Source organism: Phoenix dactylifera, unplaced genomic scaffold (assembly GCF_009389715.1).
Source record: "Phoenix dactylifera cultivar Barhee BC4 unplaced genomic scaffold, palm_55x_up_171113_PBpolish2nd_filt_p 001082F, whole genome shotgun sequence".
NCBI classification, from domain to species: Eukaryota; Viridiplantae; Streptophyta; class Magnoliopsida; order Arecales; family Arecaceae; genus Phoenix; species Phoenix dactylifera.
In genome coordinates, this window is record NW_024068429.1 from 62,356 (window position 1) to 77,098 (window position 14,743).

The 14,743-nt window shown below is 38.8% G+C and overlaps 1 protein-coding gene across 3 annotated transcripts; it reads left to right on the top strand.

Moving 5' to 3' along the window:
* The first annotated feature begins 1,344 nt into the window (after window positions 1-1,344).
* LOC120103777 (uncharacterized sugar kinase YeiI-like) lies at window positions 1,345-14,374 on the top strand. 3 transcript variants are annotated; one of them, XM_008780247.4, is made up of 9 exons: window positions 1,345-1,584; window positions 1,673-1,798; window positions 1,976-2,078; window positions 2,166-2,213; window positions 3,779-3,876; window positions 4,012-4,126; window positions 12,687-12,769; window positions 12,889-13,456; window positions 13,974-14,374. In XM_008780247.4, exons 1-9 carry the CDS (start codon window positions 1,501-1,503, stop codon window positions 14,036-14,038), a joined length of 1,290 nt encoding a protein of 429 aa, XP_008778469.1. In that variant the 5' UTR covers window positions 1,345-1,500; the 3' UTR covers window positions 14,039-14,374. The 3 variants fall into 3 exon arrangements, with proteins under 3 accessions (XP_008778469.1, XP_038977388.1, XP_008778470.1); XM_039121460.1 differs by having other exon boundaries at window positions 2,199-2,213; XM_008780248.4 differs by having other exon boundaries at window positions 1,346-1,584; window positions 13,989-14,374.
* Window positions 14,375-14,743: the final 369 nt, after the last annotated feature.

A 14,743-nucleotide genomic window follows, 5' to 3' on the forward strand; every position in this document is an offset into this window, starting at 1 on the left:
CGGCAAGCAAAGCATGGTACGGTGAGACTGCTGTAGGGCATGGCCGCAGCATGTGGACGACGAACCCGGTCTTATGAGCTCGGCCTGCATGAGCTCAGCCTGCATGAGCTCGGTCTTCTGAGCTCGGCATGCATGAGCTCAGCTCGGCCTGCATGAGCTCGCCTCGGCCTTCTAAGCTCGGCTCGGCCTGCATGAGCTCGGCTTGCATGAGCTCGGCTCGGCCTGCATGTGCTCGACTTGCATGAACTCGGCTCGGTCTTCTGAGCTCGGCTCGGCCTGCATGAGCTTGGCTCGGTCCTCTGAGCTCGGCTCGGCCTGCTAAGCTCAGCTTGTATGAGCTCGGCTCGGCCTGTTGAGCTCGGCTCAGCCTGCATGAGTTCGGTCTTCTGAGCTCGGCTCGGCCTGCATGAGCTAGGCCGGTCTTCTGAGCTTGGCTCGGCCTGCATAAGCTCGGCTCGGCCTTCTGAGCTCGGCTTGCATGAACTCGGCTCGGTCTTCTGAGCTCGGTTCGGCCTGCATGAGCTCGGCTCGACCTTCTGATCTCGGCTTGCATGAGCTCGGCTCGGTCCTCTGAGCTCGGCTCGGCCTGCATGAGCTCGGCTCGGCCTTCCGAGCTCGGCTCAGCCTTCTGAGCTCGGCCTGCATGAGCTCGGCTCGGCCTTCCGAGCTCGACTCGGCCTTCCGAGCTCGACTCACTGTCGGATTTGCTTGCTTTAATTGTATTTGTGGGGTGGTTAATTTTTCCCCGAACAATTATCATATAATTTTATGTTATAATATGATGATCATGTGTTAACGGAGATGAACGATGAGTTTGAAATAGTTTACAAATTTGAGGGCTCTGTTTGAAATTTTTTTTAAAGTTGGGAGGTATCTTGGAGATCGTCTCAATCTAATTTTTTCGGGAAGAGATAAGGAAAGAAACTAAATTGCTGGCCCGCGGGCCCAGTGATACAGGCTTAGAATCAGACTATTGGGCCAAATCCTGTTGTTAATACGGGGAATGCTGGGTGCATACGAATAATTTGCCCTCGAAGCCAGCGTCGGATTTGCTTGCTTTAATTGTATTTGTGGGGTGGTTAATTTTTCCCCGAACAATTATCATATAATTTTATGTTATAATATGATGATCATGTGTTAACGGAGATGAACGATGAGTTTGAAATAGTTTACAAATTTGAGGGCTCTGTTTGAAATTTTTTTTAAAGTTGGGAGGTATCTTGGAGATCGTCTCAATCTAATTTTTCCGGGAAGAGATAAGGAAAGAAACTAAATTGCTGGCCCGCGGGCCCAGTGATACAGGCTTAGAATCAGACTATTGGGCCAAATCCTGTTGTTAATACGGGGAATGCTGGGTGCATACGAATAATTTGCCCTCGAAGCCAGCGTCGACTTCTCCCCGTCGTCTGCAACTGAAGATCGTCGGCGCGTGGAGCTTCTCCTGGGGCTTGAGCTCCACCGTGGCCATTGGAAGCCCCTCGACGGTGCTCTCTGACCGGAATGGAGAGCTCCGCCCGGCGGCGATTGGAATCCGTTGCTCGCCACCTCCTCCCTCCCGAAATCCTTGTCCGAGACCTCTATCCGGTAAATATAATCCCATGGATGTTCTGCTCTCCTGATTGGCCTAATTTTTTCTCTCGCTATGATGTAGTTCTTCTCCTCCTGGTCTCAGAATCCACTCAGCGCGGAGGAACTGAGCTCTTGGGATTTTGCTCCTGTGATTATTGGGGGAATGGTGATGGACATCCATGCTAAGCCTTCTGCTCATCCGATTCCTGGAACCACCACTCCCGGAAAGGTAATATTTTGAGGTCTTCTTGCCTTAAAGAATCAGAGTGATTGTTTTCAGCGGATGATTGTTCTGATATTTGATTTTCAGATCCTGTGGTTGGTTTGTAGCAAACAATTGCGATTTTCTGATAGATTACATGCATGGGTTGTTCAAAGATTGAAACTTTGAATGTTACATCTTCAGGTTCAGTATGTAAGTGGAGGAGTAGCAAGGAATGTCGCTGAATGCATGTCCAAGCTTGGAAATAAACCTTTCATGATTAGTGTTGTAGGACATGACATGGCAGGTGATTCCAATTCTTTTATGCATGGTTTATCTGCTGACACCTTATAGTACCTTTGTGAATAACAATTTTTTGTTTTTCCAAATAAAGGAGATCTGTTATTGAAGTACTGGAAATCTGCAGGACTTTCTACAGAAGGTAATTAGAAAGATCAGCTGGTTTGAACTTATTGATTCTTCATGTGAAGATTACCTAGGTGTTGATCATTGCTTATCTTCCTTTTTGTTGTTTATGTCATTGGTCTTCTTGTTATTGAGGTGTCTTAAAACAACTTTAGGAACTCATCAGTGGCAGAGCCTCATGACTTGTATTCAAAACATATCAATTTGGCAATTTAGCATCATCATTTTTCGTTTCATTCTTAATCCTATCTTCAGAATTTTATAATTTGGCAGGCATGCATATCTAACAGGTATTTGTGCTTTATAGAAACACTAGGACACTTGCATGATTATCTGGATCAATTATTTCTTCATCAACTAGATTATTCAGTGTCATTGTTTTTCTCTTCTTCTTAATTCCTAACTAATTAGGATGACAAGCATCTCTAACAAGTATTAATTCTCTATAGCTTAGAGGTGTAGATATATGCTACTGTATATAGATTTTGGAGAATGCATCCTTAGTGGATATCCATAGGCATAGTTGTGCGCCTTCAATTTCATCTTGTCTAGATTATAAGAATTTGACAAATCACGTCGTGCACTTGAATTTGTATCAATGTTGACCATTCATTAGGGGGAAAGGTTCGTCTATATATTAAAGCTAAAGTTTATATTGCTCCATTTCTTCCATGTGTTTCAGTCTGTAACTTCTTTGCTAGGGATGCAAACAGGCTGAGTTACCTGAAGATTGACCAGGATCCAGACCAATTCAGACTAAATCCAACCCGACCATTTTTACCCATTTAGGTGTTATCAAATGCAGATCCAAAAATTATTCAATTCCATGTCACATTTAGGTCTTGCATGAGCTTTCCGATCCATGTGTTGAATTGGCCCTAAGCAGGTAATATTTGGACACTTGGACCTCTTGTGAAGGCAGTAATATATTTGCTACCTGCTACTTGCAGCATAGCATTGGCATCTTCGTTATGGTGATCGCAATTTAGAGAACTTTGGCAACATCTTACTGCCTAAGTAAAGAACAATGGCTTTATCGTTAGTTTAAAAGTTTACAGAATAGAACTAGAAAGAACAGAATTAGTTTTGCAAGACCAATTTATAGATTGAAAGAAAGAAAGGGTGCAAGACTTGGTTGATTATAGATTTAGGCTGATATGTTGTTTGAATGATACTACATCCACTCTGACACTCCACAGAAACCAGAGGAAAATAGAAGCTTTTGAAGTATTATAATTCAGTGCTTTCCCTCCTTGATTTAACTCCAACACTAACATGAACCCAGATATTCAATTATATGCATTTAGATTATCATCATGGTTGTTGACTCTATCAACCTGATTTTTAAAGGGACTGAACAAAGCTCTTATGCTAACTGGCGCTTTTGTTGCCCCACTCCTTGCTGACCATCCAGACTGTGTTCCATGTTGCTAATAGTTAAATGTTTTCAGTTTTTCGATCACTGCACCCTCCATAGGCAGTATATAGAAGTCTCCCAGTATTTGCTACAATTGCCACTATTTCCTCCAATCTGAGTTGTTGACCTTCTAATGCTTTTCGTATGATATCATGTTGATGTAGGAATACTGAAGTTGGAAAGTATTACAACTCCTGTTGTATCAAATATGTTTGACTCCAGCGGGGAGTTGGCTATGGCTGTTGCAAGTGTCGAGGCTGTTGTAAGATGCTGTAATTTTATTTTATTTTATTTTATTGCTCTGATTTATATAAAAAAAATGTCTTAAGTTGGTTCCTTTGAAGTGTAAATTTATTGCTGAAGTCTTTAATATGTAAATCTAATGCAATGGTCACAGGAAACATTTCTCACTCCAGGTTGGATACAGCGATTCCAGCGTAATATATGCTCTGCACCAATGTTGATGGTTGATGCTAATTTGAACTCCCCATCTCTCAAAGTTGCTTGTCAAAGTATGCTGCATAAACTCAGCATTAGTTCCAACTTTCTTGTACTAGCAAATTAATTAATCAGTGAGCAATTATTCTTAATCATTTTTAAACTGCACATAGTTTAAAGTTCAAGTTGAAACAATACTGTAGAAATTTTCAATTTTGTAGTCTCATTTTTCTCATTCCTGTTTCTGCAGCCAATTAGCTAGTAGCTAGGTGTTAAACCTTGGTTCGGACTGACTTCTCCTTGCATTTCTCTGAATTCTGGCATGTCTTTACCTAAAGAAATGAACTGCAGATGGAGAACAAGTGACTAACAGAAACCACATTAGAGAAAGAAGTATTTTCTTTCAGTTCACAAACCTAACATTTTGTTGTCATTGATATCAGAACATATTGATGATAGTTATCAATACCCATTCACTTCCATGGCATCCTGTAACCATACTTCATGGAGTTTTAGTTGTGTCATAGAAACTACTGGAAAGGCTGAGTTCTTTCTCCACAATGCTCTTTAGGACTGTTCTTGATGAGTTAATGTCATCAACAGCCTTAATATTTTTATTCTATTTCACATGCCAGTATAATCCAATTATGTCTATTTAAGATCATCTCTAGCCATGCCTCATGTAAAACATGAAGGTTTTATACACATACAAACACACACATACATACATATGTATGTATATACGCATACATATGTACATACAATAGATGCACATACGCGCCTGTATATACATGTATATATATATATATATATGAATGGATGGATGGATGTATGGATGCATATTAATGGCCTCACAATGTTTCTAGGTTGTGCTTGCTCTGCGCATTTAAGATATGTAGCATAAAAAGCATGTCAAATCACACATACATGTATGTCTGTATTATATATATGTATATATGATAAGTCACATGGGATGAATTAATAAGAAATGACTTAATATTTTGAAATCTTTCAGAAAGTATGGCCTTAAACCTAATAGAATGGAGGAAAAAGATTCATGTAGCCGACCCCAACTAGTACCCCTTCCTGCATATCCATACAAGACCCGAGTAGGCGGGTCGAGGTCCTACGAGGTTTGGGTTTGAGGCTTAGTTGAGTTGAGTGTATGTGTGTATCTGTATATCCACAAATAGTTTCTAGATTGTGGTTACTGTGGTAATTAAGATATATAACGTGAGTAGCAAGTAAAATCAGATTATTTGGGGTCATCTCTATATCCTTCTTCACCAATTGACAGTCTTCCAAAATAAAAATATCTCCAGAATTATTTTTCCACTATACTCATCCGAGTCTTCTTTCGTATCTCATATTTTGCACTGATTGTTCAAGTTTGATCACTAGGGTTATCTCTGGCCAATGATGTACAACTCCATATCATTTCTTTTGTTCTTTCCTCGTTGATTCTACACCTTCCATTCCAATCAGTATTCTTTGTGAATGTATTCTCTTTTTTTTTTTTGACACCAACATTATCCAATTTAACCTTAATTGTTCACTTTGGCATGTAAGCAGTCCAAACTGATATAAATTGGCCAGAATGGGCCGAAACTGGTCGCAAATTGGCCGGTTCTGTGCTGAACCAGTGCGAACTGTCCAGCTCACACTAAGTTGAGCGGGTTCTGAACTGGCCCCGCTCCCCCTCTTTCTTTTGTTTTAAAGAATGGTTGGGAAGGCCCAAGAAGTTTCTCAGGCCTTCCCAACCTTCGGATAGGTTCCCTTCCCCTTGTAAACTGATGAAAAATACACTGATTAAGCACGATTGAAGGAGGATCCAACCCTAAATAAGGTATCGTTTCTCTTTTCTATCTCATTTCTTCTCTTTTTTTTGGACGCCAAAAAATACATTGAAATTTGCAAAATAAGGAGAGATTATGCCAAATTTTTTGATTTTGGCTTGATTTTATAATATGTTATAAATTTATGGATAACCTCCACGATGCCATAAAATTTTTAATTTTCAGATTACATATAATTTTTAAAAATTAAAAATATATTTTCAAAATTTAAATATAAAAATTTAAAATAAAATAAATTTAAAAAAAATATAAAATCAGAAGTGTAGGCATGCAAGCTACTCTTCAGCTAAATTTGGTGTCTATTAATTCAAATTTTGATGCGATTATGCAATTTGAAAAAAAATTGAGAAATAAGTGGCCTTTGATGCATGCCTACGGACCTAGAAAAATATATGTAGCATCCATTGTAGAGTTCAACTTGGAACTAAGCTCAAATTAATTTGTTTAAATATTTATATTTAAAATTATTTTTTAATTAAAAATAATTAAATATGTATAATTATAGTAAAAATTATGAAAAATTAGTAGTACGTAATACATATTTTAGACGTATTTCTAAAGTAAAAAACATATTTTTTCTAAATTTATGATATTTAAACAAATTTTTTAATTTAAAAATTAGTAAAAATAAATAAATAAATAAATAAATTGTATTATGTATTAAAAAATTAGATGTTTTTTCTGAAGTAAAAAATACTATCTTTATCATAATAAATTTTTTGCTATTTTTAAATAATTGATAAATTAACGTATTTGATAAACCTGCAAGAATGGAACCGTCAAAGAAAAATGAGCGAGAGCGTGACATTGGTTGGAATTATAGACAAATACACTCGAATAGACACCATTGAAAGTGCAACTAGTGCAACACAAAGCTCAAGGAAGAAGAAGTAACTAGGTTGAAGCAGCACTTAGCTGGTGACTACTCCGACGTATCTATGTGCCGAAAATGCTTACAGAAGGTTCGATAGTTGATGAAGCACTTCACTGATTTTAAAGCAACGAAGGAGAGGGTTGCTAAGAAGAAAGCGAAGGTGGACCATCGAGCGGCAGAGTCACCTTTTTATCACTTCAAAAAGTCAGAGGCGTCCGCTCCAGATGACGAGGCACAGATTCAGATTGCCATTTAGGCAAACTTGGATAATCAGTAGCAGCAGGATGAAATGGCGAGGCATATAGCTCGATTTGGGCCCTCATACTACGAGTCGGGCTCCGATTCTACAAGCAGCAGGACAGATTCAGAGTTCAAGAAGACCTCCTCAGTCAAAAAGGCCATCAGCAGAGGCGGTGGCCGTATTGTATTTATGCTAGAGAATTTTGGTAGCAAAAAGAAGTCATCCAAGAAGATTTCAGTAGGAGTCACTACCCATAATTTAGATCTACATGCATTTTTCAGAAAGAATGTGAAGTAGCAGAGGATTGGCACGATGCTGAAAGAGGATAAGAAAAAGGATATGTGGCGAGCTATTGGATCCTAGTTCCACTTTAGCCACATTCCAGCAAATATGGCAGACAATACGTACTATAGGTATGTTATTTTCTCAATACAGGTTGTCGGTCTCGGTGTAGATTCTTTAGGACCGAAGGATATCTACGGTGAACTTTTTGACAATAATAAGGGGGAGCTAGAGGAGTGGATTGCCTCATGCAAGAGCAAGTGGCCTTTATATGTACTGATGGTGATGTGTGATGGTTGGACCGGTGTTACCATGCGGAGCATTATCAACTTTTTGACATATTGGAATACGAAGACTTTCTTTCATAAGTCGGTTGATACTTCCGATCAAGTGCACAATACCATATACATCCTCAGATTGATGGAGGCGATGGTTGATTAGGTAGGAGAGAAAAATATCATGCATGTCATCACTAATAATGGGACATAACATAATGTTGTTGGAGAGATCTTGATGGAGTGGCGATCACATACTTTCTGAACTCTATGTGCTATGTGATGCACATTGTATCGACTTCATGTTGATGGACATTGCGAAGATTCATAGGGTGCAGCAAATAGTGGAGACAACCTAAACCATCACCTGATGTATTTATAATCATATATGGGTCCTATCACTAATTAGGAGGTATGCAAGGGAAGAGATCTTGAGACAAGGAGTGACACAGTTTGCTACCAACTATGTTGCACTTGATAGCCTTCTTGAGAGGAAAGTGCCCTACGTCAGATGTTTGTCAATGTCGAGTGGCAGAAAAGTAGATTTGCGATGGTCGACACTGAAAAAGCACTGTCTAAGACTTGGTGACGAGATAGACATTCTGGCAATGGGTTGAAAAAATAATGAAGGCTATTGAACCATTGTACGAAGTGTTTCGAGCTGTGGATAGCGAGAGGTACTCTAGATGGGCTTCTTATATCATATGATGGAGATGACAAATATTCAAATCAAGGAGGCAAATCGGATATATGCATAGGAGTTTATCGACATCGTTGAGCGGCGGTGGGACTATCAGATGGGTGGAGACTTGCATTTAGTAGGTAAGCAAGAATATTGAAAATTAGATTGCTTCCGTACTTGTACAATTTTGCTAATACAATTATGAACTCTTTCTACAACATATTATTTAAAATCGAGGTTGCAGTACACCGTACTTAAAATCGATATGGATGACGAACTTTGCCGCTCTGCATAATGTGATTTACAGAATAGAGCCTGATCCAAAAGTCACGACCCTGTCTAAAAGAGGTAAGTTAAGTGACATGTATAAGTTAACCAGTATCTTCAATTATTAATATATTATAATATGATTTTTTTTATAAACCAAAATATTTAGAGATGACATTGATAGCTTTGGAGACTCGGCAGCTATCGTAAGTAAAAAAAGTATGAATCCAAGTATATTATACATCAGGAGGACGTTTATCCGATGTTAGATGGTTACTAATATGATATTATCTTATATGTAATTTTTTTCAATATTTTTACAGATGAATGGTGGATTTATTTTGGTTTGTCCGCGAGAAATTTTAAACGACTAACTATCCAAATCCTCTTCCAGACGGTCTTCTCGAGTGGCTATGAGCGCAACTAGTCCACCTTCGTCCTCATCCACAGCAAGTAGAGGAACTGTCTGATACAGAAGCGCCTTAACAACCTTATATATATTCACTACAATCTAAGGTTGAGGCTGAAGTGCATACAGGAGAAAGTGGAGCTAAAGTAGATAGATCCGATCCATGGTGCTTTCGTTAACGATGAGGATCCTATGATCGGTTGGCTTATAGGCCAACAGCAGGAGCCGGAGCTTGATGAGCAAGAATCGTCGTCATGATTGGCCTGTTTCGTAGCCAGCGAGGCTAGGATCGATGAAAGACAATGGGCAAATCGCAATATTCCATCCATTATTTCAGCTGATCAACCATAGCCACAGGAGTCCCTAGGGAGTCGGTAATCACATGACTTCTTGTCCGAGACATCCTCTCAGATATATGATCAGGAGATGCCTAGACGAGAGGGTGATATCCATCCTCCCAATGTAGCTAGACAGAGAGGGGCACGAAGGATAAACGATAGCTGCTCAGCACACTAAAAAAGAAAAAAAAAAAAGGCACCTGCAGCCTCCATAAAGAAGCCAGTTCTCTCAAATTTAGAGATTAGGAGTAGCAACGATGACAGTTCTAGTGGTCATGGATCAGCTGGCCAGAAAGAAAATGGAAAAAATGGGACCACCGTTTATGAGACAGCTGCAGGGTGGTCTTTAATTTACCGATGAGTCTCAGTTTACGCATGCTACATAGGATAGGGACCATAGTGTACGATCTGCTAGAGCCCGCGAGGATACGATTGCATATAGGAGACGGGCTCCTCAATATCATTTAGGATCTTTAGACGTATACTGGATTCTATTATTTGCAGCCACAGGCAGCTTATGACCCATACGGATATGGATATAGTATGTTTAAGGCATCGTCTTCCTGCGGATACTATCCTATGTAACTTGGAGTATCTTATGGGTCAGATTTTATAGCCGGCATATTCGGATGGGCCCTTCCACAGTCGTATTATTAGCCAAAGGATACTTTTTAGAGACAAAGCTTCAGCGAGAGATTCGAGAGAGCTTGTAACCCAAAGCGTGTTCCTTATGGGATGAACATATAAGACTACAACATCGCTTGGTTAGAGGGGTGGGTTAATATGCCTCTTGACTATGTTAATGATCCGAATATCTGCAAAAAGCATCGCCACTTGACGAGATTTTAAATATCAATATATATATTGTATTTTAAATATATGTAATTGATTATATTATTTATATTTTTTTATTAGTTGCTTTTAGGATATTTTATATTGCTTCTTGTAGCATGCGACATCTCACTAATTATTTTATATTTTGTATTACTTTAAAGCAACAAGATGTATTATTTAGGTTAAACCGGGATCATAGAAACATCAAAAAAATATTAAATTATACTTAAAATCATTGAAAAAGTTGAAAAAAAAATTGATTACAAATTAATCAAACTTAAAAAACTTAAAAGAAAAATTGGACGTGTCGGAACTGGCATGCCCAAGCATATCGTGTCGGAATATTACCGACCTTGATTGTATGTCTACAGCAGCACGTAGCTGGTTGTATTGGAAACTCAAGATATTGGTAAAACTTTTCCACATACTCAATTGTTCCTTCTTCATGTTATCTCTCCCTCTCTTTAATTTCAAGATTTCACTAAGCTATGGTAAAGAAGATGGTTGTAGCCACCGAGGTGGTAGCACGGTGGGAACGGAGCTTTGATTCCATCGGAGTGACCCAAGTTCGAAACGTGCGGGCGTCGATTAAATATGGGGACTGGATGCCTCCTGCTTGGTTTACTTGGTGGAATTGCTATTTGGTCCGCCGGTACTGAGGTAGCGCTGGGGTGACGTACTCACACGTGGGTGTTGATCCCAGTGGGGGGAGCCCACGGGTCGAGAAAGGTACATGGAAACTTGCGGCCTGTATCGAAGATTTTCTGGTGGAAGGGGGGCCCAGTAGGGGCTGCTATGTGGGTGAGGTTCTTCTCTACCCCCCTCCTATTTTTTCACCAAAAAAAAAAAGATGGCTGTAGGTGATCAGCGTGGGCTCTTATAAGCATGTTGATCCAAATACCAAACCATGCTAGGGACCAGCATAAAGTCAGAAATAGGATACCTAGTGACATTTAATTTTGACTGTTGTTTCATTTATAATATGAATAATATATATTTCTTTTTCAAATTTACCTTAACCCTGTTTACAATGATAAATGAAAAAGAGTTTATGATCCACAATGATCTTCATGATTTGTGTACCCACTCCTGACATCGCTGTTTAGGATTTCTAAGTGTGCCTTCTACAAGCTGGTGTGGGATAAGCTTGCCCCATTGGAACTGCTAGTGCAGACCATGCAACTTAATCATGTTCTTACCTAGAAGAATCTCAATGATTGTTGTGGAAACCTGCCTACAAAAATATTGCCCTAGCAATTGGATTATGAAAAGGATGTGGGTCATCCTCGCACCAGCTGCATTCTTTCTCGTGCCGCATGGCATCAATCTTTGTTGCATCCCTCAACCTGGGATTGCAGCTCTGTAGGCTGCCAATGACCCCTTTACCAAGTATGGGACAAAAAAGAACAGATGGTACTAATAAGGTGTGCTATATATTTACATCAAGAGATCTGAAAAGTTCTGGTATAAGTTGACAACTATATTTAACCATATGATTCATTGGGGTCTACATTTGTGCCAAATGAAGAAATGTTAGTAGAACTTGAAATAACTGAAAGACATTTTGCAGGATATTTGCGAAAGCTCATTTGTCTGGTTCAAGAAATGAAGAGTTGGCAATGCATGAGTGTTGCTTAGTCTGGTTGAGCAGTGGCGTCGTACTTAACTTTTATTCCCTTATTATCTTTTCTTTCCTTTTACATGTACGTGTTGTACCTCTTCGTGTTGTCCCCTGTTTATTGCTTGGTAGCAATTATATGATTTGGACTACTTAGGGAGGGTGGGTTTTATATCTGCCTCCACTGTCTGCCCTTGTTTTTATGTATAAGTTTACGTGTAATGCCCTCCATTTACTCTTGAAAGAATGATTTTATAAAATGTTTGTCCAAGTCTCAAAGGCTTTTGACAGTTGCATGGCACCTCACCATTCTTTAATCTTTTCTGGACATTCTTATCCATCTTAGATATTTGTAACATAATCAAGGTTCTAATATTCCTTTGTCTGGGAAACTTTCTGCTATCCAATCCCATTCATATTCTTACCATAGTTGCACTTCATATCCTCTAATTTGGAGTGTCAAGATATTTCACTTTCAACCTGTTAGTGAATCTCTATATTTTACCATGATTTTGGGACCTGTTACATAAATTAAGGGAATATTAATCATAGGTCATAGAATTTATAGATGTCTTAACATAAGGTTCATTGCAGCTTTCACTGTGTGATTTGCTTCTCCAGATCAAAAACAATTCACTAATTTCAACCTTTTAAGACTATCCTGTTTCCAATTATATCAGGTCATTGAATTGGGATCGGGCAACTTCATGTTATAGAAGTCCTGTCATTTCATTCTCTTTCATATTTAGTTAGTTTACTATCGTCATAGATATGATTTGGTCTTTCAGTCACTCATCGGATGTCCCTGGAGTCAGAGAATTTTTCTAACATTTCAGTATGCACTATAACTAGCTAAATCATTTTCTCTAATTCAAACAGAGAAGTAGCTGGTTGTTTATGAATATTGTATTTCATTAAACCAGTAGAATTCTCATAATTTCTTTGATTAAACTTTCAGTAGCAGCAGGATCTGGCATCCCTGTGTGGTTTGAGCCTGTCTCAGTGACAAAGTCTAGAAGAATTGCATCTGTTGTAAATTATGTGAGTGCAGGTCATCAATAAAGTAGTTTTTAGCAATGATACTCATTATTATCCGATATGAAATATTAGAATACTAATTTTGACTTCCCCTCTTACCGGCTATTTGACTGTTTGTGCAGATAACATGTGCTTCCCCTAACGAAAATGAACTTGTTGCTATGGCAAATGCTTTATCGCCGGAAAAAGAATTTAGTTATATTCAACATGAAGCTGCAGAAGGGAAAGGGCATTCTGTGGAATCTTTGTTTGAAATGCTAAAACCAGCAATGTGCTCGTTGCTTCAGAAGGGTATTAAGCTGCTAGTTGTGACACTTGGTTCACATGGTCTATTCTTGTGTTGTAGAGAAGGGCTAAGCTTCATGAAAGATAATTTAAGCAGCAGGGTTGGCAGTTTCGGAAGACAGCTATATGATCTTGTAAATGAAAGTTGCTCTTCAAAGAAACACATTAATTTTATCAAGTCTGGAGAGAGAGCCTCAAAATTTTTTGCTTTCCATTTTCCTGCACTTCCTGCATCAGTGGTGAGCCTTGTAGGAGCAGGTGACTGCTTGGTTGGTGGAATTCTTGCGTCCATTTGCAATGGTTTGGATGTGATGCAAAGTGTTGCCGTGGGTATAGCTGTTGCAAAAGCAGCAGTGGAGACTCAAACAAATGTTCCTGCTAAATTTTCCCCTGGAACAGTTGCAGGTATGGGTGCTAAGACCATAAAGAATTTCTACAGCTAGTAAATTGGTCCTATGCTAGAAATTAAAACACAAAAAGTCATTTCATTGTGCATGCCGGATCATGTCATTGCTAACTTTTAGATAATAGCTTGCAAGGAGACTTTAACAGCAATTATGTGGTTGTCTAACATGTATGCATGTGTAAGGATGATTAATTGATAATATTTTATTGCTGATAGGATATATTCATAATGCATAACTCAATGCTATCCTTTGTTTACGAGGATGTACCAACCCTGAGTTTGCTCTTTGCGTCACATATTTCATTTTGCACTGCATTGGTACTGACCAGTGACCATGTTCGAACTATTTAATGCCATGTTTGCTTTCTGATGCTTTGTTTCTTTTTTATTTTTATTTTTATTTTTTTTGGTGATTGTTTTCCTTCTTGTATATATAAGTAGTTTGTGATGCTATTAGCAGTGGACAGTAGCTGACTTTATTACTTTTTGAACGAGCTGACCATGTAAATTTATTAGCATTTTGTTTTGCAGATGCAGCAAAGCAAATTTTGTCGGCTGCCAAAGTATTCCAGCTTGAATAGAAACGTGGGGTTTGTGTAGTTTGACCATTCATAGCAGTGTCCAGGTTCACATGTTGCATGCTTCTTGTTTTTTCTGTATTCATTTCAGTCACTAAAAGAAGATTTACTTAAATGCTAGAGGTCCTAAGATTCGACAAGCAACAGGTTTCTCAGTGTTGTTGATTATCATGTATCATTTAGTGACATTTCAAGTGCATTGGTTGAAGCCTGAAGAGTGGCAATGTTTAATCCGTTTAATCTGTTTAATTTGATTCAATCCTTCGTGGATCGGGTTATGTAAAGTTGTTTAATAAAATGTTCAAGTCGGGTTTAGATTTTTGACCTGCTTAGTAAAAAGGTTGAGTTCGGTTGAAATATTTTTGTACTATCTGGTCCGACCTGATCTAAATGCCACCTCTAAGCCTGAACCTAAATGGAGGATGCTCAACTACTCTGCATGTCACTGAATATTGGATTCTTGTGGTGATTGTGTTTAGGCAGCCCTCTTTCAGGGGGTTGGTATTAGGAATTATTATACTAACAATTAGATACTACACAGTCATAATATGATTTGTTTGTAGATTTATTCTTTTTTGAATGAAAGGAGGAACTGGGGTTCCCTTCCCTTCATTAAGAAAATGAAGAGTATAAATATGAAAGCACGAAGAACAGATGAACCCAAACAACTCAAATAAGCAGCTGTACAAAACGTCCAGTTAAGGCTCC